The sequence below is a fragment of the Marmota monax genome, unplaced genomic scaffold (genome assembly GCF_021218885.2).
Source record: "Marmota monax isolate L192 unplaced genomic scaffold, Marmota_monax_Labrador192_F-V1.1 WCK01_AAM20220418_F8-fsc00072, whole genome shotgun sequence".
Classification (NCBI taxonomy): domain Eukaryota; kingdom Metazoa; phylum Chordata; class Mammalia; order Rodentia; family Sciuridae; genus Marmota; species Marmota monax.
Genome location: NW_026692356.1, coordinates 7,592,669 through 7,619,090, shown reverse-complemented (window position 1 = coordinate 7,619,090; position 26,422 = coordinate 7,592,669). Strand labels below are relative to the sequence as shown.

The window sequence follows — 26,422 nt, the reverse complement described above, 5'->3', positions numbered from 1 at the left end:
AACCATTATTGATACTATTATTAACTGAGTCTATAGTTTCAATAAGGTTCACTCTTTCTCTTATACAGACCTATGGGTTTTGACAAGTGCATAATGACATATATTTGCTATTACACTATCATGCAGAACAGTTTCACTGCCCTAAAAATTCCTCCTCCCCTGTCCTCAAAACCCTCGCAACCACTGATCTCTTTACTGTTGCTATGGTCATTTCTAGCACAATATATAGCTTTTTGCAGATTGTCTTCTTTCATATAGTAAATATGCACTTAAGGTCTCTCCCTGTCTCTATGGCTTGATAGCTCATTTATTCTTATTACTGAATGATACTTCACTGTGCAGATGTACCAGAGTTCGGTTATCATTCAGTCACATATTGGTGTCCTTCAGGTTTTGACAATTATGAATAAATGCTGTAAACATTTGTGTGTGGATTTTGTGTGAACATGTTTTCAGGTCAGTTGGGTAAATACCTGTGAGCATGATTGTGTAATTAGATATTATAGCTTTACGAGAAACTGACAAACCACTTCTCCCAAAGCGACTATAGCATTTTGCACTCCCACTGGCCGTCAATGTGAGTTCCTCTTGCTCCACATACTTGTTATCATTTTTTAAAATTTTTTAGTTATAGAAGAACACAATACCTTTATTTTATTTAATTTCATGTGGTGCTGAGAATTGAACCCAGTGCCTCATATATGTGAGGCAAGCGCTCTTCCACTGAGCCACAAACCCTGCCCTTGCTATTTTTTTAATGGATTCTTCTAAGTATATAGTGGTATCTTATTTTGATTTGCAATTCCCTGATAAGTATATGTGCTTATTTGCCATCTAAATCTTTGGTGAGGTGTGGAAATCTTTTGCCCATTTTTTTATTTGGTTGGTTTGTTATTTTTGTGTTTTAAGAGTTTTATATTTGGGGTCCAGGTCCTTTATCAGAAATATGTTTTGCAAATATTTTCTCCCAGTCTGTAGCTTGTCTTCATTCTCTTAATAGTGTTTTTCACAGATCCAAAATTTTAGATTTTGATAGTTAAATTTTTTTTTTTTTTTTTTTTTTTAATCATGGAGCATGCTTTTGGTATTGAATCTAAAATCTCATTGTGAAACCCAGGTACCTAGATTTTTCTCCGTGGTATCTTCTGGAAATTTTATACTTTTGCATTTTACAAAAGATCTGTGATTCACTTTGAGCTAATTTTGTGAAAGTGTCTAATTGTTCTAGCATTCTATGTTGTAAATAGTATTATTTTTCTGTTGGATCGGTTTTGTTCCATTGTCAAAGATTAGTTGACTTTTGTGTGGGTCTCTTTCTGGGCTATTATTCTATTTTTGTCTGTTCTTTCACTAGAAAGTCTTGAAGTCAAGTAGTGAGATTCAGTTCTCTTTTTCTTCCTCAATGTTGTTTGGTCTAGATTTTTGCCTTTCCATATTAAATTTAAAATTAGTACATTGATGTCCACAAAGTAACTTGCTAAAATTTTGATTGGAATTGTGTTGTATCTATATATCAAATTGTAAAGAACTGATCTTAGTAACATTGGAACTTTCTAGCCATGAATATGGAATCTCTCCATTTGTTTAGAGCTTTCTTTTATAATTATTTTTATGTGTGTAATTCTGTGATGTTTTATGACTTCAAACTCCATTTGTTTGTAGCTGGTACAGTGAGCCCTTATGTGCTGGTTCTGTGTCTGCAGATTCAACCAACTACAGATCAAAAATATTTGGAAAAAAAATTGCATATGTAGTAAACACGTACAGACTACCCTCCCATCATTATTCCCTAAACAATACAACAACTAATCTAGAGATAATTTATATGATGGGGTCGGGGATGTAACTCTTGTGGTAGAGTGCTGGCCTAATGTGGGTGAGATCGTGGCCTCAGTCCCCAGCACCACACAGATACACTTACACACTCAACACAAGTTCACAAGAGGATATCGGTAGCTATTTTATATAAGGGATTTGCTCACTGAGGATTGTGGTATCCATGAGTGGTCCTGGAACCAAACCCAATGGATACTGAGGGATAATAGTACATAGGTAAGCAATGAACTTTACATAAATGAACGTTATATCTTGCAGTCTTGCTATGTAATTGCTTATTGGTTCCAGGTGAGGTTTTTTTTTTTTTTTTTTTTCCTGATTCTTTGGGATTTTTCTACATAGATAATTGTGTCATCTTTGAACAAACAAGGTTTTCTTTCTTTTCTCCCAATCTGTTCACCTTTTACTTCCTTTTCTTGACTTAACTGCATTTTCAATGATTTTCTGTATGATGATGAATAAAGTAGTTAGAGGAGACATTGTTTTTTCATAGTCTTAGGGGCAAAGGTTTCTAGTTTTTCACCATCTTTATATGGTTTTTGTTAGGTTGAGGAAGCACTCCTCTATTTCTAGTTTACTGAGAGGCTTTTCATGAATGGGTGTTAGAATCTGCTAGATGCTTTTTCTGAATCTATTAATGTATGATTTTTCTTCTTTAACCAGTTAATGTGTAGATTATCTTATTTGATTTTTGAGCATTGAGTGAGCTTTGCATACCTAGAATAAGTCCCACTTGGCCATGGTGTATGATTGTTTTAAATATATTGTTGGATTTGGTTTGCTAATACATTTATTGAGTAGTTTTGCATCTGAGTTTATGAGAGATGTTGGTCTCTGGTTTTTGTTTCTTATCAGGTTTTGGTATTAGGTTGATGCTTGCTTCTTAGGAAGTACTTCTCTGCTTTTAATTTGACCTGCTGTTTTGGGGTAGGTTTTTGATTTTTTTTTTTTTTTTTTTTGGTACTAGGGATTGAACCTAGGGGCACTCAGCCACTTAGCCACATCCCCAGCCCCTTTTTTATAGAAAGGGTCTCACTGAGTTGCTTAGTGCCTCGCTTTTGCTGAGGCTGACTTTGAACTCTAAATCCTCCTGCCTCAGCCTCCCAAGCTGTTCGGATTATAGGCATGCGCCACTGCTCCTGGCAGTTTTTACTTTTAGCGTCAACTAGTTATAGTTTTTATATCTATATCTCAACTCTCAAAACCTCTCACTTATCATTGGACAGTTCTACCCTGTTCCCTAGTCTTTTTAATTGCTTATTTTTCAAAACTCACTATCTCCAGGGTGTTAATCCCAATTCAGTTTTTCTATATTGATTATGACAGCATCATGCACTCAGGTCTTCAAATTATAAACTTTTGTCAGTCTTACTGTTTTCCTTCTCACTAAGAATTTGTTCTTAAGTCCAGTCTCATTGCTTTGCTCATTCTTTAGTCCAGATTCTTGCTGTCTCTTGTCTGGAAGCTGCACCAGCAGCCCATGTCTCCATAGTATGAATATTCATCCATATTTCTGCTTCATTTCATGCTTGTCACTGCTATATGAAAACTCAACTGATTCATCTTTTCTGTACTATCTCCTAAATAGTATTTACACTGGTTTACTTTCTAATATTTAAAAATATTAAATATTTAAAATAACATTTAAACACAACCTGTGTTTCCTGCTTCCCCTGCTGCATACCTAGCCCATGAGATCGTCTTTCAAAATTGCATCCAGTTCTGAGAATGTCCACCTTTGCCTGGCTTTATGCACAAATTTACTGATTCTTCAGTTCTCCCATGTAGCTTTGCTGGCCAACATGAGTACTTTGTGTGAATAACAAAGGCTTAAAGATAATAATTTATAACATGTTGTCTTTCTGCTGGGGTAGGGATCCTCTTATTCATCTTTCACTAACTTTCAATCAAGTCTAATCATTTTTATCTATGTGCATTGGCATTTTAATATTCAAGATGGTAAATATTTGATTAAATTTGATGTAAAACTTGAGTTGATAATACGTTTCTAGTGGTCAGAAACCATATCCTATTCACTGGAACATAGAAGTTTATTTCACTGAATTTAAAAAGATAAAAATAATTTTAAATAAATGTACTTCCATCCATGTGGTCATGTTAGGCTCTGTGATTGATAACTATTATATATTATTATATTAATATTATAATTGTTATTGCTTCTGGCGGTTGAACCCATGGGCACGTTACCACTGAGATATATCCCCAACCCTTTTTAATTTATTTTTAGACAGGGTCTCACTAAGTTGCTGAGGCTGGCTTTGAACTTGTAATCCTCCTGCCTTAGCCGCCCAGCTCACTGGGATTCAGGAGTGCACCATTGCACTGGACTGGATGCTCAGTATTACTTTAAAACATTGCTTTGCCCTAATTTAGTCAAGGATTTCTTTTTAGGTGTGTCTGGCCTTGATTTTAAGTAATTAGCCTAATGAGGGAAAAAGACTTTTCTATCCTGGAAGTAATATAAGCAAAGATGGAGATGGGAATGGAGCATTTTTTACTACCATTGAGACTTAAGCAAATAGTTTATGTTATAGTTAGGCCAAACAAAACAAAGTTTTGGTACAGGCCTTGGTTATTACTATTGGAAATTTATGTCTGTGTCTTTTTATGTACATTCAGACTACTGTATTTGACAGATTGTTTCTCATGGATATTTAAACATTAACTCTGAACATGTTTTTTAGATAGTGGAGCTATATTTCCGAAAACTAAACTGTTTTTAAAACTTTTTATTCTCAGGATCCAAGTTCGAAATATGGCAACTCTGAAAGATAGTAAGTATGTTATATGTCTCAATATGTGAATTAAGGAAAACTAAATTTTGACAAATAAAAATACTTTCAAAATAGACCACTTGAGCCCATTTTATACTGATCATAATTGGCAAAATGAATCTATATTATGTATGTGAGATGTTGGACTTGTTTTAGAAAAGTATAATGAAAAATTTTTATTCCATGTCTTTAGAGTAATAATGATATAACTAGAAAAATTTATAATGTTTGCATATACATATATACGTAATGTTATTAAATATGTGGTTAAGGCTATTTTTAGTGTCATTAAATGTTTTAAATATATAATGTACTATTTTCTCTTAGGTTGCCATTTGCTTATTCTGTCCAAATAACAGCTAGTCATGCCCTTTATTAGTACTAATTTTAACTGAACACCAGTTTAATATCATGGTGATTATTGATGGTTTAAGTACTAATTATTCTACCTTGCACTTTAGAAAAAATTTCAGTGAATTCACAAATGAAATTATATTGTAACTCCTTTCAATTTTCAGTTACCAGGCGACTAAAGTCAATCAAAAACATCCAGAAAATTACCAAGTCTATGAAAATGGTAGCAGCAGCAAAATATGCCCGAGCTGAGAGGGAATTGAAACCAGCTCGAGTGTATGGAATAGGATCTTTGGGTAAGAGAAGAATTTGATTCACAAATTATGAAGAACGGTTTAAACATAAAGGTTATTTATGACTTCTCTTTAGTGCTTTCTGTAATACCAGGCCTATTCTGAATACTTGACGTGTACTCATTTTTCACATATAGCCGTTCTACACGGACTCATAGCAACCCTGCAATAGGAACTGTTAGGGTCCCTGCATATCAAAGTTAAGTAACTTGCCCAAGGTCACATATAAATGGGCAAGAAGTGACTGTGTAACCACTGTATATGTAACCTTAAATATTCTGAAGTATTTCCTATATTATTAAGTATACCATCAAAAGCACTTGAAAAGATAGTACATGAGACAGAGAGATGCTTGATTGCATCGTGTTGCCTTTGATATGGTATTTTAGGACTGTAGGGTGAGAGGATTGAGGGTGGAGAGATGGTGCCCTGCAAAGGAGAACTGGTGGAGTGGTCATGGATATGACTTTTAATGGTGTTTTGAGAATCTCTGTGATGTAAAAACAGGGAAAATAGCTGAGAACCTTCATTTTTATGACACTTAATCACAATTCTTATCCTTTCAAAAGCATTAACACATTTTTCTTTAATAATTTTATGTAGTCCATTCTTGATTATTCTTTCTAATGGAGAAAAAACGTGAGATGATAATTTCAAAAAGAATTTATATATTTTAGATGCTTTTATACTTATTTGATTATTGATTTGTCTTGGAAAGAAGCAAAATTGGAAAGAACTGGAAAGTTCCCACCATGACCTGTAGCCATTTTCTTTGAACTGATGCATTTTTTTGTGTCATTTACTTAAGGCTACCTCAAAGAATTTTTAACTTCTTATCATGAAACGTTTCTTATTTTTTATTTTTGGTACCAGGGATTGAACCCATGGTGCTTAACCACTGAACCACATCCCCAACCCTTTTTATATGTTTTTTAAATTTAGACACAGGGTCTTACTGAGTTGCTTAGGGCCTCACTAAGTTGCTGAGGCTGGTTTTGAACTTGCGATCTTCCTGCCTCAGCCTCCTGAGACCACTGTGCCACTGTGCTGACTTCTTATTATGAATGCTTGGGGCCTCACTAAGTTGCTGAGTGTTGAGAGCCACAGCCGAGTCTGGATGGCGCTCCTGGCATTTTGCCAGACGGAGTAGTTGAGAGGTGAGCCAGCGAGCCATTAAGATGATGATAATTAAGTTAAGTTGTGTATAATTGCTATGACTGGATGATGCTGGATTGAAACAGGCTGTGTATTCAGTTGTATATAGGCCCCTGCTGTCCGGCAATAGGGCGGCTCCTGCTGCCTTGGCACTTGCTACTTTTGAGTTCTCACAGAGTTCCCTTTGAGTTCTCCCATCAAGGAGCCGGTTGAGAGCTGGGAGAGTTCCAGGGAGCGCGTGTGGAGTGCTGGTGGAGTTAAGGCAATAAAGGAGTTCCTGTTTGAACCTACAAGTGCCTCCTGGCGGCTGGGTTATTTTGTGCCCAGCCAGGCTGCGGCAGCTGAGGCTGGCTTTGAACTTGCGATCTTCCTGCCTTAGCCTCCTGAGCCACTGTGCCACTGTGCCTGACTTCTTATTATGAAACTTACATAAATTTGAAAGTGAAGAAACTCATATAGGAAGCCCCCATTTATTTGCCACTTAGCCTTATAAAGTCTCAGCTCAGGACCATTTAAATTCTTAAATTTAGGGCTCATATCTTTCCAAAAGAATATTTTTCATTTTAAAGAAGATAGTCCCTACTGCTCAGTTCTTAAAGCCTTCCAACTGGCATCCTTACTTCTGCTTTTGCCACTTTCCACTTTTTCTGCATCCCACAGCCAGAATGATTAGGTTGTGAAGCAGTTCATGCTGACCCCTGCCATAAAATCTCTTTACAGTTAGCATAAAATTGTTGTTACCATGGGCTTCAAGTCTTTACATGATTCTGTACCTCTCACATACCTCCCCGCACCCACACTGCTGTTTTAATTTCCTCTGCTCAAAATGCTGCTCCTCTTCATTTCATGCAGGCCTTTTTAAACCACCTTATCCTGAATCATCTCTGCAATACTTCATGCATTTGGATTATGCTTCCTTATTTCCACATGACACTACCTGTCCTTGTTTACTTGTTTTATTATTTGACTCCCCAACTTGAGTAGAAGCTTCATTCCTGAATTCCCAGCACCTAGAACAGTCACTGTTCAGTAAAGGTACAAGTGAATAGGACTAAAGGAAAATGATTCTTACCAACAGAATGTTTTAGCAAGCAGAATGTTTAAATATAAACTTAGAAGGCAAAGTTTGCTATTTCCAAATGGAAGATAATATATTTTTACATTTTCTGCAGATTGTATATAAAGCATATCTATGCATTAAGTGTAGAATTGCCTTCTGCAGTAACTTTTTGTACTCTTCTGTACCTTTTTAAGCATACATTTGTCCTGCAAAAGGAAATTTTATGTAAGAAAATAGAACAGGACTCAGATGAAATGGCCTCTCACTTTAATATTTAGTACAGAAGAGAGTTGGTAGGTTAACTATCCAGTCATTTCAAACCCACTGACTCCCATAAGACTCATTCTCAGGTTGGTTGTGATGCTCATTTCTAACCTAGAGTAGGTCAGTGATTTCCAGTTTATATAGGATTATGTCTTACTCATATTATTGGATACCTAACTTTTAAGTAGAATGTGTGGCATAGTGGGCATTCAATAATTCTATCTCCACAGTCTCTCTTTTTTTTCCTTTTACTTTTTTCTGGTGCCAGGGATCAAACCGGGGTCCTCGTACATGCTATGCAAGACTCTACCACTGAGTTGTACCCCTGGCTCTTGAGATGTAGTATATTAATTACTGCATTTTCATACCAAATTTCTCAAGCCAAAACTAAGGCCAGGTTAACTCTGGCAAACAGAAGAGTTCATTAAAAAATTATTCTTTGACTTATTTATATATAAAAAGGAAAGTCACTGAACTATTTACCTTTATTGTTAATAAATATAATCATGTTCCCCCCAAAAGTTCATAGCCACAAAATACTCATTTAATAAAGGAGAAACCAGGGGCTGTGGATGTGACTCAGTGCTGGAGCTCTTAGCTGGTGTGCATGAAGCCCTGGGTTCAATCCCCAGAACCACTAAATAAATAAATAAGAAACTGGTTCAGATGGCTGAATAGAGTTATTTGCAGTATAAAAATGAAAATTCAAGTCAAGGCTGCCATTCAATTTCTATGCCCTTTAAACTAAAAAGTATGAACTGCTAGATATGAAATGGTTAAAAGTTTTAAATATTGGGCTGGGGCTGTAGCTCAGTGGCAACGCTCTTGCCTCACATGTGTGAGGCACTGGGTTCAATCCTCAGCACTGCATAAAAATAGATAAATAAAATAAAGGCATACTCTCCATCTATGACTACAAAGACAAAAATTAAACCAATTTTTAATAATATGTTAAAGATTTTAAAATAGACATTTTATGCTGTGCAAAACATTTTTTAAAGAACTTTAAAGAAGTATTTTTCCCATTCTGCAAACTTTGGAGTTGAGTATTTACTTCTTTCTATTCTTTATGGGAGATCCTGTGATTGTCTTATACTGAAGAGGAAAATAGCAGGAATTTTCTTGAAGTGGATAAATGTGCTCTGTTCTTTTTTTTTTTTTTTTTTCCCCTGTGGTGCTGGGGATTAACCCAGGGCCTTGTATTTGGGAGGCCTAAATGCTAAGTGCTCTGTTCCTTGTTTTTGTTGTTGTTGAAGTGGGTGAATATAATGGCTGCAAAATGTACCTTGCAACCTCAGGGAGTGCCAGCTGTTAAAACCCTGTTTGGTCAAGCCATCCTTCCCAAGGGCTGCTTCTAGCCAGTGACTGAGTATAGCAGTTGGGAAAGCAGGTCTGTTTTAGGGAGACTTGGGCTCCCAGCAGCCTTAAACTGCCAGTAGTGAAGAAATCTGCTGCCTAGCCTTTCCTCCTCTCCTTCCTGCAGGTCAGGCTTGCATCATGGTAGATGGCTCTTCAGCCTCTTTTGACTTATTCCTGTTTTCTCTCACAAGTATTTTCATAGTAAAATACTGTATCTTTAATCTCATTTGCCTTTGTTTCTTGGAAGACTAGTCCAACACAGTTGATAAATAATACCAAAAATAAATTGTCTTTCATTACTTCAAAATTAGTAGTTTTTTGTAAGAATTTGATATGCAGATTATATAAGCAGCTTAGTAAATATTTGTTTCCTGCTCTTTCAGTTGTATGCTGGAAGTTTGCATTCTCTAGAAGTCTGGTATCTAGACAAGTAGGTGCCTCTATAATTCTGCGCTCTTTACAAGTTTTTTAATTGTACTAGAGATTTCTTTTAGTCAATATTTAAGAAAATTGGCCATTAATTGACCCTTAGGAAACTTTCTTACATACAGATTTAAACCTTTCTGGTTTTCAGCCTAGTTGTAAATAGAGTACCTACACAGACACTTTTGATTATACTTGTCAAGTGTCACTTAAATTTAATTGCATATTGTGAAAACAGCATGTGTTGGTAAACTAGGGATTATTATTATACTTACTATAAATTGCATATTAAGAAAAGCTGTTTTTTTTTTGTTGTTGTTTTTTTGTTTTTTTTGTGTGTGTGTGTGTATGTGTTTCAAGCTCTGTATGAGAAAGCTGATATTAAGGTACCTGAAGACAAGAAGAAACACCTCCTTATTGGTGTATCCTCAGATCGAGGACTTTGTGGTGCTATTCATTCTTCGGTTGCCAAACAGATGAAAAGTGAGGTGGCTACACTCATGGCAGCTGGAAAAGAAGTTATGCTTGTTGGAGTTGGTGATAAAATCAGAGGCATACTTCATAGGTACATTAAATGTCTGTTGTTCGTGTTCATAATGGTGCAAGCATGATGAAATGGAAGTTTCTTTGATAGTTTAATCAAATATCGTTTTTAGTTACCTTTTTTGGTATACTCACAGAGATTTTATTTTTTATTTTGTTTTTTCAGGATATATTGGAATATATATTTCCCCCCTTTTTACTTGCTTCCCCTTTTGTCCCTCATCTGTACCATAAGTTGAATACAACGGGAATGTCCAAAGGTTTTGGCAGTAAACCAAACAAAGAACTTTAGGAGGTGTCACAGAGCTAATATGCACAACAACTTAGAGCCATCACCACTCATATTTCCCTAAACACTTATTCCCTGGTGATATTAAACTATTTTATGTGTTCTGTAGGACACATTCGGATCAGTTTTTGGTGACATTCAAAGACGTGGGAAGAAAGCCCCCTACTTTTGGAGATGCATCGGTCATTGCTCTTGAATTACTAAATTCTGGATATGAGTTTGATGAAGGCTCTATCATCTTTAATCGATTCAGGCAAGAAACAATTAGAATTCAAAGTTCTTTTCTATTCATGTTTTCAAATAACTAAATGTTTTAATTTAAAAATTATTGAGATTTATATTTGCTTTTATGATTTCTAGGTCTGTAATCTCCTATAAGACAGAAGAAAAGCCCATCTTTTCTCTTAATACTATTGCAAGTGCTGGTAAGTAGTTTTTATATGGAAAGTATTTTTAGATATGGAATGGAGAGAGTTGTACACTAAGGAATGTAGTATTTGTCCAGAATATCCTGTTACAAACCTGGTGCAGTGATACACACCTCAGCTCAGGAGGCTAAGGCAGGAAGACTGCAAGATCAAAATCAGCCTCAGCAATTAAAGCAAGGCCCTAAGCAACTTAGGAAGACCCTGACCCAAAATAAAAAGGGCTGGAGGTGCTGGGGATGTGGCTCAGTGGTACAGCACTTGCCTCACACATGTGAGGCACTGTGTTCAATCCTTAGCACTGCATAAAAATAAAGAAAGGTAGTGTCCACCTACAACTGAAAATATATTTAAAAAAAAAAAAAAAAAGTAGGAGTGGGTTGGGGATGTGGCTTAGTGGTTAAACATTCCTGGGTTCAATCCAGGGAAATGGAAGGAGGGAAATGGGCTGATACGTTTTTACAACATTAAAACTGAAATTCATATCAGCTTTTAGTTCTCCCATTCTTTCTTATGCTTAGAAAGATTCTTTCATTTAATTTTCCAGTTGACATTCATATTTCTTCAATAATTAAATGGCTAACTTGAAATTATTGTATCACACTATAGTGGCTGGTGAGGGAAGTAATTGTTTTATTGAAAAAAAAATTGCTGGATTTGTGATACTCTGGTTGGTGCTATCCAGAGGACTTAACAACCATGAAGTTTAGTAATTGTTTTGAATGTCAGCTTCTTTGTATTTAAATTTCTCAAATAGAATATCAAAGGCTTTGTTAACATATTATATTTTGCTGAAAATATGCTATGATATATAGTACAGAAATAGATGAAATTATTAGAACAGATTTATTTAACTTTAAAATGTCTATAAAGGATTTTTATACTATTAAGTTGTTTTTGATGAACTTAGTCTTTGTTCTGTATAATTTCAAAGAAATGTATCCCTTATTTTAACAGAGAGCATGAGCATCTATGATGATATTGATGCTGATGTGCTGCAAAATTACCAAGAATACAATCTGGCCAACATCATCTACTACTCCCTGAAGGAGTCTACCACCAGCGAACAAAGTGCTAGAATGACAGCTATGGATAATGCCAGCAAAAACGCTTGTAAGCGCACAATAAGGACAGAACTAGCAGTAATGTTTGTGAGCCCAGGGTGTACCTCTGCTGATGTTGCCCAGAGTAGCATCAAAAAACAGGAGCCAGGTGTGGTGGTTCATGCCTATAAACCGAGGCTGAAGTAGTAGAATCCCAAGTTTGAAGTCAACTTAGTAAGACTCTGTCTCAAAATAAAAATACAAAAGGACTGGGGATGTAGTTCAGTGTTAAAGTGCCCCTAGATTCAATCTCCAGTACCATAATCGAGCAGAGGGGGTCGGGGGGGACACCATTAACAATATATTCTCTGCCTTAGAGGGAAATGCATCTTACTTGATAGATTTGCAAATACTGTGCAAGGTAGCCTATGGAAGATATAAAAATACCTTCATAAAATTCTTTTTGAGAAGTCAGTTTGGGAATCCAAGAAGAAACAATCTCTTGAGGTGGATCTGTAGCTCAGTGGTAAAGTGCTTGCCTCGCATCTGTGAGGCACTGGGTTTGATCCTCAGCACCACATAAGAATAAAGATACTGGTGTTCATCCACAACTAAAAAAAAAAAACTCTTAATTTTAAAATGAGCAAGAGTCTAATTAACCAATTATTCTTGTTTGGTTTTATTTTTATTTTATTTATTTTTTTTTTTGGAAGCTGAGATGATTGATAAATTGACTTTGACATTCAACCGCACCCGACAAGCTGTCATCACAAAAGAGTTGATTGAAATTATCTCTGGTGCTGCAGCTCTGTAAGTAATTGCAGATTGTTCCCTCAGAGGGGTTTTTCTGACTCATCACCTTGCATGTGCTTGTTTAGCCTTGGCTGCTTAAAAGTTTTGTGTTTTGTTTTGTCTATTAAGGTTGAAATGATTCATTGCTTAATCTTTTGTCCTTACTCTTAGGATATAATGATTTGATGGAAATGAGATCTCTTTGGTTTATTGTTTCAGTTGAAACAGTCAGGCTTAGTTTCTTCTGTTCAGGGATCATGGTATTGCTAGCTTTCACTTTTCCATAAGTGTTAGGAAGGAGGATATGAATGATTATCATTTGTAAAATCTATCTTTGATAGTTAAAGCATTATAAGCCATACTTTGTGAGTTATAGGACTGGTTTTGCATAACTCTATAAACCATTGAATAGAGGTAGAGTCCAGGAATTCTTTTTAATTGTTGTTTTCTATTCGAGTACCATAAGATACATACTGCCTTCCTCAAGAAAATTGGTAGAGAAAATTTAGTGATTGTGAAACAAAGGATAAGATAATGGGAATTTTGTTAAAAAATTATTAAGTTGAACATCTACAGTGTGCAAAGTACAATGCTAGGCACAGTGTTAAGGATGTAATCCTCTTTCAAGACATTTATATTTTAATAGTATAAGGAAAATATATGTGTGATGAAAGATGAAATGTATAGCAAATTAACTTTGACTTATTCCATCTTAACCTCCTACTAATTTAAATACCTATGTAATATTTTAGGCCCATCTAACATAGATTTCTCTCTTGAATTAAAAAAGGGTTGAGCTGGGACAGTGGTGCACACCTGTAATCCCAATGACTTGGGAGGCTGAGGCAGGAGAATTGCAAGTTAGAGGCCAGCCTCAGCAACTTGGCAAGACCCTGTTTCAAAATAAAAAGGGTTGGGGATGTAGCCCAGTGGTAAAGTGCCTCTGTGTTTAATTCCCAGTACCAACCCTCCTCAAGAAAATGTGGGGGTTAAAGTTTTTGTATTTGCTTCTGTTTTAAGATAGGGTCTCACTATGTTGTCTAGGCTGACCTTGAACTCCTGGGTTCAAGCAATTTTCCCATTTCAGCCTCTCAAGTAACTGGGACTACAGGTGTATACCACTACACCTGACACTTCACAGGCACTTAAAACAAACAGAAACTGTTTGTAGCATGCGTGGTACAGTCTTAACAGAAAAAAACAGATGTTGAATAAAACACAGGGGTTAGCAAACTGGCCCAGAACTACATTTTTAAAGGATTATAAAAAGTCAGACAATATATGATTCACAGAAAAAAATTGCTGATCTTTAGTACATTATTAAGAAAATAACAGAATCCATTCTTTATAATATAATCATTCTGCATTACTATAAGGGATCCTATGTATTCTGGCCATCAACACTCTTTCCAGTCTAATCTCTTATTATTTCTTGCTTGATTGAACCTCAATCATTTTGATCTCTGTTCAGGTCTTCAAATACATCATTCTCTTTCTCACCTCTAAAGAAGTGGTTTGAGCTTTTGCCTAAAATGTCATTCTTATTTTCCCTTTGATCTTTGGATTCGTTATCTAATTGCTTCATGTTTATCCTTACCAGTTGGGCTAGGGGAATCCTTTCTTTTAGAAAACCCTCCTTCACAGTTTGAGTAAGATACTCTTCTTTGGAATTCTGTGCTTCCCTTTATCTTGGCACTTAACAACATATCAAGAATTTGTCTTTTTGGGACTGAGGGTGTAGCTCAGGGGTAGAGCACTTGCCTAGCACATGTGAGGCACCAAGTTCAATCCTCAGGACTGCATAAAAATAAATAAATAAAAGTATGGGTCCATCTACAACTAAACAATTATTTTTTTAAAATTGTCTTTTTATTTCTCTATGCTCCTGAGGCTAGGATGGGACCATGTCCTACAATGGATTGAGAAGGCCCGGGTAGGGAGAGGAGGGGGAGAGAGGGCTGCATTTTGAAGGCCTGGGTGCTGTGTGAGATCATCCAGGGGACTCAAAAGTACTTTTTTGCTCTTGAAAAGGTGATTTATGAACTGTGATGATAAAACTTGTGTAAAAATGAGAATCAGGATGGAAATGAGGAGTGGGGAATTGGGACATAAAACTGAGAATTTTAGGGGGGACAAAATCCAGATAATTGGAACTTGACTATTACTTTTTTACTCTAGAAGTGTAATCTAAATCTTTATTTTAGAAGTTAGCTATGCAGTCCCAAAGTTGGATCGTTTATGACTGGACTTGAATGTTCTATAACTCACCATTTATGATTCAAAATTGTAATATGTAATTACAAACACATTGATTAGTTAGTAATGAAATTAAATGCGTGAATAAACCATAATATTTGAGGTGGCAATTTGCTAGCTTAAACTATAGAAAAAATAGTAACTTAAATTTGTATGTTCAGTCTTGCCTACTTGCATGAACATGTTTTTGTTGCTTCTAACCACAGTGAAATCTATAGCTTTTTATATCATTTAGTTATTTTTAAAGGAATACTTGGGTTAGCATTTATATGATATACTCAAGGTAGCATGTAAAGAAATGGACTATGATTAACTAGCATGGACTGCTTTTTGACGTGCTTGTTTTGTGTTTGTCTTTTTCTTCTAATATAATAACCAGGGATTAATGATCAAGTTCCATCCCCAGATGAGAGGTAAAGTGCACTTGCTCTTCTCATACTCCTTCAGAAAAGAAACCTAGCCAGATAAAACTAAAGCCAGTTTAGCAATAACAAAACTGCTTCTCTAAGAGATTTTAGATGAGCAGGGCAATTTGTAGTAATAGCCAATTTATGGAAGCTAGTGGGCTTTGGGGCGCTTTTTTAAAAAAAAAAAAAAAAAAAAAAAAAATTTTTTTTAATAAATTGGTTGGTCATAGAAAAGATATGGAAGGAAATAAACTTTAAGGAATTTTTTAATAAATTGGTTGGTCATAGAAAAGTATATGGAAGGATTGAGAATTAACATTATTTTGAGATATCATGTGTAGGTTAGTGAAGAGTGGTTCTCAAAATTTATGGTCAAAGAACACCTTAATGTCTGATTAACAGAAGACAGCTAGATTTTCATCTGGCTTTGTATTCATTTTGTTGTGATGTCATGCATCATGTAGCCTCTGAAAAATCATGATACACTCTATGAATAAAATGAGAATAAAACAAAAAATAACAGTAGTATGAAAATAGTTTTGCCCTTATAAAAAGTTTCCACAGACCAAAATTTGAGAATCACTGGAATATTTTATAAATTCAGTTCTTTATGTTCCAATTAAAATATGTTATCTCTTGACATCGTTATTTTCCCCAAAAAATACTATATGGTTTTTACTTGTTTTTTACTTTTCTTTTTCAGGTAAAGAAGGAAAATTCTCTGAGCTGATTTTATTTTTAGCTTACTGCTGTCTGTCAGAAGAAATGTGGTTCATTGTTTGAATTACTAAAGACAGCAAGATGTTTGTAAATTATCTTACAATAAACAACTTAAGAAAATCATTGTCTCTTAAGGAAAAATGACTGCACCTTTCAAAATGAGGTGTTAAAACATTAAAAATGTTAGTATGCTACTATGAAATTATTTTTTGGAAGAAATTTAAGAAGCTCTTCTAATTTAACACGCCTTAAAAAGTCTAGTTTCTTTGGGGCCAGCTTACGAGGGGTTGCACATCACACCTTCAGCCCTGGCTGCCATTCTTTTGAAAAAATTTCCTTTTGCAGTCTTTCAGCAAAATGCTACTGGAGGCATTTGGTTTTTCTCATACATGGGATACAGAATTCTAGGCATATACTCACTTTATTTATTTATTTCCAGTGCTGGGTGGGGATCAACCCAGGCCTTGTATATGCTAGGCAAGTGCTCTACCACTGATCTACATCCCTGTCCCAAAATAAATTTTCTAATAAAATCCTTTTGTAAACATCAGGAAAATATTTAAGTATGATATTCACATTCATATAACCATCAAGATTGGATGCCTGAATTGAGTTTATGTGCCATGTTGGCTTTGTAGGGCACTTATTTTGTAATTAAAAAAAAAAAAAATGTGAATTCCAAAAAATATAAACTATATAAAAACATAAAACCTATTCTCAAATATTTTACAGTTGATGTATATAACTTTTAAAAACCATTAAAAATGTAAGTGCATATATTTAGAAAGGAGTCAATCATTTTATTTTTCTATCAACTATATTCTTAACAATGAATTGAACATTGATTGAAAAAAAAAAAATCACTTAGCAAGTGCAAACCTGTAAAGAAATCAGTACTGTACTCCTTCCAACAAAAAGGCTCCCAAGATCTTAAGACCTGTGCCTTAAAATGTCTATTCCATTTGCACATTTAGAAATATTTGCTTGGGTAAAGATTCTAGGTTTGAAATTGATTTCCTTCTGAATTTTTAAAGGGATTTGGCTTTTTCATCTTCCTGCCTCCATGTGACACTTCAAAAGTTTTAAAACCATTTGATATCTGAACTTTGGGATGCTTGTTTTTCTTCTCTGAAAGCTTTTTGTTGTTGTTGTTGGGTTTTGGTGCAGGGGAACAAACCCAGGGCCTAGATCATGTTAACTGAACACATGGTCTGCCATCAGGCTACACCCTCAATACCCATCCAGCCCCCAAAACATTTAGATACCTTTGTCCTCATTATTGTGAAAGTTTACAATGATCTTGATAAGGAGTCCTTTTGTACATTGTGTTGAATACTTAAGACTTTTTTAGCTATGGAGACTCAGTCAAGAAAATATAAAAACCTGTAGTCCAAGGACATTTTCATCAATTATTTTGTTGAAGAGTTCCTTCTTTCTGCAACTCCTGCTCTTTGGATTTTAACTTTCTGGATTGGTCTTTTCTTTTTGAATTTTCTATCCACATTATCTTTTTTCTTTGTTGTTTTTTTAACTTGATAATTCTGTTGCATTTTTTTATTCTTTGTATTTTTAATAATTCCTTAAGATATTTATTTTACATATTAATAATTCTATCTGATGCTTTTCCTGCATGGTATCTAGTTTTTCTGTTCCAGCGGGTTGGCAAACATTTTCTGTAAAGGGCCGGATGGTAAATATTTGAGGCCTTCTGGGCCACATAGGGTCTCAGCAACATATTCTTTGCTTCTTTTGTTTTGCTTCAGACAATCCTTTCAAAATGTAAAAGGAAAAAAATTCTTCATGAGTTTGACCTGGTTTGCCTGCCAATCTTTGTTTTAAGTTTTCCCCAGATCCTGCAAACTCTTGGTTGTTGCTCATACTCAAAACTGATGAGAAGCTGGGTGTCATGGTGCATGTCTGTAATCCCAACTGCATGCTACTAGGGAGGTTTAGGCAAGAGGATCGCAAGTTCGAGGCCAGATTTCTGAAAATTAAAGGGTCATATTATGCACTTTGCTTCAACTTGGACATTCTACATTAGTAAAGTGCTACCTTTTTCAGCACTTAGTCTTTGTATACTTTGGTGTATTATTAGAGGTAGAATCAATGACTCAAATTATGTAAATTTTCAGTTACTAATTGTGCCTTGGATAAACCTCATTGGCTATGATATTGCTAGTACTATGCAAAGTACAAACTGTACATTTTAAAACAAACACTGCCAGACTGCTCTCAAAATAACTGTAAAGTTGAATCAACAGTGCATAGGATTGGTTCCCCCTACTCTAAAACTGCTTTTTTTAACAATCCGATGAGAGAAAAGATAGTAATAGCCCATTCATTCATTGTCTATTTTTGAAATTGAGTGTTTTTAATTGAAATACAAATTCTTCCCATCTTAGTGACATCAACTTTTTCATTTGTGTTGCAACTTAAAAGTGAGAAAATTTACGTAACTGCTGTTCAAATGAACGTGCCATCAATTGTTTTTTTTTTTTACTCTACTTTTAAACACCAGCTAATTAACTATGTATAAAGGAAAGCAATACCCAGCGGAAATGGCACTTTTATTAGAAATTCTGCATTTCTCTTAACAGACCCAACATAGGATCATGAGGAAAAAAACTGAACATGGCTTCAGTATGCTTTGCCAACTACACACAAGAAGATAGTTTTTTCTGCACATAGTAGTAGTGGTGAGGAACATAACTTGTGCCCTACTAAGCTGTCTACAGTTAACTTGGGTTCCAGTGCCCTTAAAGAAAGCAGCTCTCTATTTCACTGCAATAACTCTTGCAGTAGGTTCCTATTTCCTGGCCTTCACACTTACTGTTTCTAATTTTTTTATTTGAAAATAACAGTTTCATTGAGATATAATTCATCTTGCATAAACTTTGCCCTTCTAAAGTATATAGTTCAGTGTTTTATTATCTTCAGAGTTGTGTTCTACTCCATTTTATACATTACTGCAAGATGAATTGTTCTAAAAAAGCTTTTATTTATTTGAATACTGACTACTTGCTAGGTACTATGCTATATACTGGGTACTTAACAGTGAATGAGATGAAAACAGCTCCCACTTTCTGAAGAACACAGAGAAAGAACAATGATTTTAGCTTTGGGCATTAATTATATTAAGGTGTATACAGGAAATCCAGACAGACATTGGTTATTAGATGCAGTGAGCCACACCAGTATGGCATTCAGGAAAAATGTGAGATAAAGTGTTATATTAAAGTGTCAGCTTTATAAAGCCAACGATTAAAACCATTGGGGTGAGTCATGAAAAGAAAACAAAAACTTAACAAGCAGGCAGAGGCATTATAGGACAAAGGAACCCTTATATATTACCGAAGCCAGTGTTCTCCCTTTGAGAGAAGGAAGATATAAAGTTGACACAGAAGGAGGAAAGGAATGTGCTGTTTTAGATTTCAATTAGTGATATCAATATGCACTTAGGACATTAAATACAACATATGTTCCATCCACTTCAAGGTCCCTAAAGCAAAAATGTCACTGTGCTAATGGAGGTCTGTTAGCACATGTTTATTCATAGATAACTATTCCTCACTAAAAAGAACTAAGCCCCCTTAAAGAGATGAGGCCCTTCCAAGGAAAGCACAAGGGGAGCCTAGAAAATCAAGTAAGGAAATGCCCAATGAATGATAGTGCCATGGAACAAGAATATGGCAGTGGTGCTGGGTGTAGTGATGCTGATTAATCCCAGGGACTCAGGAGGCTGAGGCAAGAGGATTACAGTTTGAGGCTAGCCTCAGCCACTTAAATTTGAGACCCTGTCTCAAAATAAATAAATGAACTGGGGATGTAGTTAAGTTTTACAGTGCCCCTGGGTTCAATTTCTGGTATGGAATAAAACACAAAAACCAATACCATGGCTTGTATAGGCTCCCACTGGTCAAATAGGGGATGATTTAATCATCAAAATAACTGTGATAGATTAGAACACATTCATATTGAATTAAAAAAAGAATTTCTGACCATATAGTGATATTAGAAAAGGTGGGAGAACTTTTCTTTATAGAAGACTGCCTGGTAATAAATGGAGAAGAAATGATCAACACTTAGGAAAATCAACACTTTGCAAAAAAGAGATCAGAAAGCTGCCATAAAACCACGGTCATGAAGAAGCAGGTTTTGTTTTTTGCAGTGCTGGGGATAAAGTGCTCTACCACTGAGCTACATCCCCATCCTGGGGCCTTCTTTTCTGGTACTGGGGACTGAACCCAGGGGTCCTTAACTACTGAGCCAAATCCCAGCCCTTTTTTATTTTTATTTTGAGACAGGGATGCACTAAATTGCTTAGGGACTTGCTAAGTTGCTGAGGCTAGCTTTGAATTTGTGATCCTCCTGCCTCAGCTTGCCAAGTGGCCTGAATTACAACTGTGAGGCACCATGCCCAGCCAGAAGCAAGTTTTTCGGTCTGAAAGTATCATTTTACTGATTAATTTTAAAGTAAGAAAAGGTGTCTCTACAATGGTGAGATCTGGCAGGCAAAAATTACAAGTGATCGAATTTTGTTACTAATAACGGGGCAATGTGACTTCCCTGATGTGGAACAGCCCACTTTTAATGCCTGGTCAATGTAGGTGGCTGAGGTCCAGGTCCCTTTACCTGACTCAGGACAACTTCAAAGTGCCATTTTAGCTCTATAGCTCTCTGTGGGATTGGCTTAAGTGTGGGCTGTATGTAGCCCATGGTCTCCCTACCCCCCCAAATCTTGCTTCTTCCCTTCTGTTCTCATTCTTACATTCCAGTCCTCATTCTTCTTTCCTCTCCTCCCATCCTACATCCTGCCCTCCTCCCTCCCTTTCCTGTTTCCTAGGTGGTGACTCCAAAGGTGTCTCTGCAGGTTAATCTACATCTCAAAGACTGCCTCCAGGACTGTCCAACTTGGGACAGTTTGTACTTGGGAGGCCTAAGAGAGCAAGTATTAAGATGGGATTTTGAAGCTGGCTCACCCACCTGGCTGGCTCTAAAGATTTCAGCACTGGTGAGGGATGCAGCACAGATACTCCTTGCATAACACAGCAGTTCCCAAAGGGAACTTTCACCAGTGATGAACTGGTATCATTTAACAATGAAACTAGCTGGTAATAATGTGTCAATGCACTACATATTCTAGAAATGTGGGAATCACAAGATCCTAAAATTCTGCTGGGTGTAATCCCAGTGGCTCTGGAGGCTGAGACAGGATCTTGAGTTCAAAACCAGCCTCAGCAATGGCAAGGCGCTAAGCAACTCAGTGAGACCCTGTCTCTAAATAAAATACAAAATAGGCCTGAAAATATGGCTCAGTAATTGCCCCTGAGTTTAATCCCCCGTACCCTCCAAGACTGCCCCCCCAAAAAATGATCCTAAAATTCTAAAGATCAGGTCACAGAGCTCAATTGCTTACTGGTTAAGTCAGGTGAATGCAATTATCATGATATTAAAAATAGGAGGTAGGGGGCTATGGTTGTGGCTCAGTGATAGAGTGCTGACCTTGCATGTGCGAGGCCCAGGTTCAATCCTCAGCACCACATAAAAATTAATAAATAAAACAAAGGTATTGTGCCCAACTACAACTAAAAAATATTAAAAAAAAAAACAAAACAAAAAAAACAACAAGAAGGTAGGGCTGGGAACATGGCTCAGTGGCTAAATGACCCTGGTTCAATGGTTCAATCTCAGTATGCACCCCCTTCCAAAAAAAAAAAAAAATATATATATATATATATATATATACACACACACACACACACACACACACACAAATGTATGTAATGGATATATGAGCTGGGCTTGCCCAAGGAGTTATAGAGATGGTTGACAGACAAAGAATCCCCAGGTGAAATAGACAGCAAATAGTAGACTACTTGATAGGCATAATCAAAATAATTTAAGAATGGATAACCAGGTGGTTCACAGCAGTCACACCAATAACTAGCCATGATCCCTTATATTGTTTCAAAATCCTAGTCACTTTTCATCCTGAAACTCCATGACGAAAGGAGAGGATCTTCAGGGGGAAGGACACTGCAACACCAAATGGATAAGGTAACAAGTGATTCCCTGACACCTTGCCCAAAGAACTGGCAGCCATTTACTCAGGTCACCAACCACTGGAGGGAGTACCCACATGTTCTGCAGTCTGCTGAATAGAGGGGTTAAGGTAAGAATGAAATTAGGCTATGCAGAGTCTTTGTGGACCCCACCTGCCCCTCTTTTGTAATGGGGACATTTGAAGTCAAACAATCCCTGGAATCTTGGCCCAAACCCAGCTCACACTGGATCTCCTGGGTTTAAGGACCCACTCAGTGGCCAATTCCCTGATTTCTGAATGGAACAGATGTATGGGGTGTTGGCACAACCACCCATGGTGGTTCTTGACCTGTGGGGCAAGATGTATGAGAGTTGAAGGGCTGAGCAGATGCCTTTTGGTCTTGCCTTGGATCTGTGTTAATTCCCCTACCCTCTGTCATCATATAGTCAATGGGTTTTCTGTTGGTTGGATGAGCATAAAACATCATCTGTCTTCACTGACATGATCATGTTAATCATACTAGAAAAATAAGAAGTGGCTAGTACTTTAAAGGCTACAATAAAAAGCATGTGTTTCAGAGGGTGGGAGAGAAACTCTATGATAAAGATTCAGGGGGGCGCTGGGGCAATGGCTCAGTGGTAGAGTGTTCACCTAGCATGTTTGAGGCCCTGAGTTCGATCCTCACCACCACATAAAATAATAATTTAAAAACATTATTTAAAAAAAAAGGATTTAGGGGTCCACTACCTTAGTAACATTTTTAGAGGCCTAGTGACTGACTCTCTTTGATAAAGCGCACTATGTACCCCCAAATGTGTAATCCCAGCTGCACCTCAGAACTTGACTATATTTAGAGTTAAGGCTTTTAAAGAGATAAAGTTAAGTAAAGTCATAAGGGTGGAGACCTGACCTAATGGATTAGTTGTCTTATAAGAAGAACAGATATGAGAGGTGTGAACACAGAGAAAAGGCCTCATGAGCCACTGAAAAGGTAGCCCTCTACCAAAGAGGAAGGCCTCAGAGGAACCAAACCTACCAGCACCTTGATCTCGGACTGCCAGCCTCTAGAACTGTGAGGTACATGTTGTTTAAGCCACCCTACTTGTGGCATTGTGCTACAGAATCCCCCCCCCCTCATTCTTTAATACTTTCCAAGAAGACCAAGTTGACCATACAGGGCCTGTTTGATCCTGGAAAAAGCAGCCATTTGTTTCAGTAAGAAACAGACACATATTCTGAATTTGGATGTGCCTTTCCTGCTCAGAGTATCTGACTAATGGTGTCTCATCTCATGCTACATCAGCCCAAGGGACCCATTTTATAACAAAGGAGGTGTGAGAGTAGACACAAGGCAATGAAGTCCACTGGTGATGTCATACTGCACCACAAAAGCTATGGGCCTGGTAGTGCAATGGAGTGTTATTTTGCAGGCACAACTAAAGCAGCAGCCCACAGGCAGTACCTCACGAGGTGGGCTACAATCCTCCAGGATGCTGTGTGCACTTTAAGTCAATGACTTTTCTGTGGTGTGGGTATCTCAACAAGGAGATGACAGGGGCAGAAGCTGGAGTTTCAAAGTGACCTACTTGGGAAATTGTTCCTGTTCTTGCAACTTGGGAAATTGTTCCTGTTCTTGCAACTTGGGAAATTGTTCCTGTTCTTGCTGTTTCCAAAAGGGACAATGCTTTTCCCAGGGAACACAGCAGCAGTCCTGTTGAAATGTTAGTTACAGTTGTTTCTTGGGTACCTTAGCCAAGAGATAGCAGAAAAGGCAGAAGTCATCATCCAGGTAGGAGTGATTGACACTAGTTAATTAGAAGGCTCAGCTGCTTTTATACTACAGGAGGCCAAGGAGGAATGTTTGGCATGCAAGGGGTGTGTCTGTGTGCCTTTTGGGACTCTTCAACTTTGAAGGTATATTGACAAGTTTAGCTGCCACAGTCTGAAAAGGACATCGAAACCATGGAACACCTACACATGAAGGTCTGGGTTATGCTCAGCTAAGCCACTGAGACCAGAAGTGAGAGAAATCTAGAATGAAGGGTAGAGGGAAAAGCCATGAGTATCAATTAAGGCCTATCTGTAGCAGTATGGGCTGTAACTCATCTCCCAACCTTCCACTTTAACAGTTTCCCCAAAAGCCCCACCCCAATCCTGGAGGAGGAGTTCCCAGATTTATACCAGGAAGTGGACCTGAGGGAAGATTGTGGTGAACATCATCATGACTTGCTCAGCATCCTCAGGTCTGAAGGATTTCAACCTCCCTTGGAACAGACTCAGTTCCATCAGCAACTTGGCCTCAGATCACAAACTCTTTTCCCTCACACAGTAATCTATCAACATGGGAATATTAAGGTACTTGTCCTGACTCAAGACAACTCTGAAGGGTCACCTAAGCTTCAGCACTCACTCTAGGACTGGCTAAGATCTTCCTGACAACACAAGGCAGTTCTGCTTCCATCCCTTCCCTCCCACAGGTGATGCCAGAGCACTCTTAGACATACCCAGGCTTACCTCTCTGAGTTGGCTTCCTGGAGAACCAAATGTGCTGCATGGAGTCATACATATGGTCATACAGGGGACTATGCTTGTTTTGGGGGAAATACATGCTGAAATATTTCAGGGTTAAGTGTCCTGAAGTTTGTGACTTACTTTCAATTTTTTCTGGGGAAAAACTTTTGTACATATAAGTACAAAAATATAAACTAATTGTGGCAAAAATGTTAACTGGTGAATCTAGATGAAGTGTATACCTGTGTTTATAGTTAGTTTCAAAATTAAGGAATTGTTCAACATTATCAAATAACTACAAAATGGTCAAGTAAGGCTAGGACTGAAAAGCATCCCAAAGATTTGACATCCTGACAATCTTGGGGACAGAAGTGTGAATGGTGGAGTTTAAGGTCAACATTATGCTACCTCATACCTTGCTCCTTCTATGAAGATTGTCATTTGAATAAAGTACCATGTTTTCAGAACTTCTGGGTTCTCAAGACTTTTGAAAACTGAAATATTGCTGGGTGTGGTGGGGGCATGCCTGTAATCTCAATGACTCAAGAGGCTGAGGCAGGGAAATCAAAGTTGAGGCCAGTTTCAGCAACTTTGTAAGACCCTTGCTCAAAATAAAAAAAATAAAAAGGACTGGGGATATAGCTCAGTGGTAAAGCACCTCTGGGTTTAATCCCCAGTACCAAATAAGTAAATAAAATAATAAACAAATAAAAACTTGACTATCCATTATGTTCAAGGTTCTGGAATAGTTCCTTGTAGAAGCTATATGGAACTATTCAGAAACAATTTATTGAGGGAAGCTACATAAACTCATACTAAATATTGTGTGATATTGAAGGGCATATTTAAGAAACCAAGTAGATCAGCCATTACAAACTGGCTACTCACAGGCTAAATCCAGTTTAGCTCTGGGATTAGTTTGGCTGGCAAATTAACACTTTAAACTGCATCCTAAATAGGCTGGGCCTGTTGGTGGGCACCTGCTGTAAGAAGTTCCAGGTACTTAGGCAGCGGAGGCTGAGGATCATTTGTGCCTAAGTGTTTGAGGATAGCCTGGACAATATAGAGAAACCCCAATTCAAAATAAAACAAAATTTTTGTTTTCAATATTTAAAAACCAAGCTATTTATTTCAACACCCCCATTTCCAGCATCTTGGAATGATCCAGCAATTACTCAGCTGGGCCTTGAAGAAGGCTCTGGTGGCAACCATTCCCAGCACACTGCCTACATCATGCATTTATGGTACTGGTTTGTCCTTTGTAGGAAACCTACCTATACCCTAGGTAGGTCAGAGTCTGGGGATCCTCAAACTGGCAAACCCCCGCCCACTAGCAGCCCACCTGTTTTTGCGTGCGTGTAGCTGGGAAGCTGTATTGGAACAGAGTTGGGATCACAATGAGGTGAATGAGGGCAGGAGTTTTAGGTAGGGATGAGATTCCATTTTAAAAAAGAAGAAATAATAATAAAATATTGCTTGTCACTGCTTTTGTGGCGTCCCCATTAGTTGGGCACGGAGCGTGCTGAACAGTATATACTTTATTCAAACCGCACAGTGGCAAGCAGCACTTGTATTTATTTTATGTTTTAGCAAAGGCAAGACCAGATTAGATCTGCGTATGGGCAGCACCTGAAATTCCCACGTCCCTAACTTTTAACACTGAATTCTCTAATATAAACACCACGAGTATCAAATGTCTAACATTCCAACGTCCTATACCAGCTCCCTCCCTTGCCCCTTAGAACACCAACATTCCCTCTTCCTCCTAGCCAGACCCCCAGAAACCCCTCAACACCTGCTGTCCCGGGCGCATCCTCCACCTTCTCTCAACACGTCCGCTTCCGGCCCACTTTC

General features: G+C 37.3%; 1 protein-coding gene and 1 long non-coding RNA gene across 4 annotated transcripts in view; one reads left to right on the top strand and one right to left on the bottom strand.

The window, feature by feature from the left end:
• Atp5f1c (ATP synthase F1 subunit gamma) overlaps nt 1-16,134 on the top strand; it is a 20,560-nt gene extending 4,426 nt beyond the window's left edge. Inside the window, exons 2-10 of one of the 3 annotated variants that reach the window (XM_046442358.2) lie at nt 4,597-4,631; nt 5,150-5,281; nt 9,900-10,104; nt 10,481-10,624; nt 10,732-10,796; nt 11,754-11,909; nt 12,553-12,649; nt 15,267-15,300; nt 15,998-16,134. In XM_046442358.2, coding sequence (XP_046298314.1) covers nt 4,597-4,631; nt 5,150-5,281; nt 9,900-10,104; nt 10,481-10,624; nt 10,732-10,796; nt 11,754-11,909; nt 12,553-12,649; nt 15,267-15,273 — 841 coding nt within the window. In that variant the 3' untranslated portion in view covers nt 15,274-15,300; nt 15,998-16,134. Of the gene's footprint in view, nt 1-4,596; nt 4,632-5,149; nt 5,282-9,899; nt 10,105-10,480; nt 10,625-10,731; nt 10,797-11,753; nt 11,910-12,552; nt 12,654-15,266; nt 15,301-15,997 lie in introns of those variants that run through there. The other 2 variants (XM_046442359.2, XM_046442360.2) reach the window with 2 other exon arrangements.
• On the bottom strand, nt 15,476-26,422 carry LOC131424117 (uncharacterized). The gene is made up of 2 exons (XR_009226633.1): nt 26,364-26,422; nt 15,476-17,998 (listed from the first exon to the last, which is right to left on the bottom strand). It is a non-coding gene; the product is annotated as an uncharacterized LOC131424117 (long non-coding RNA).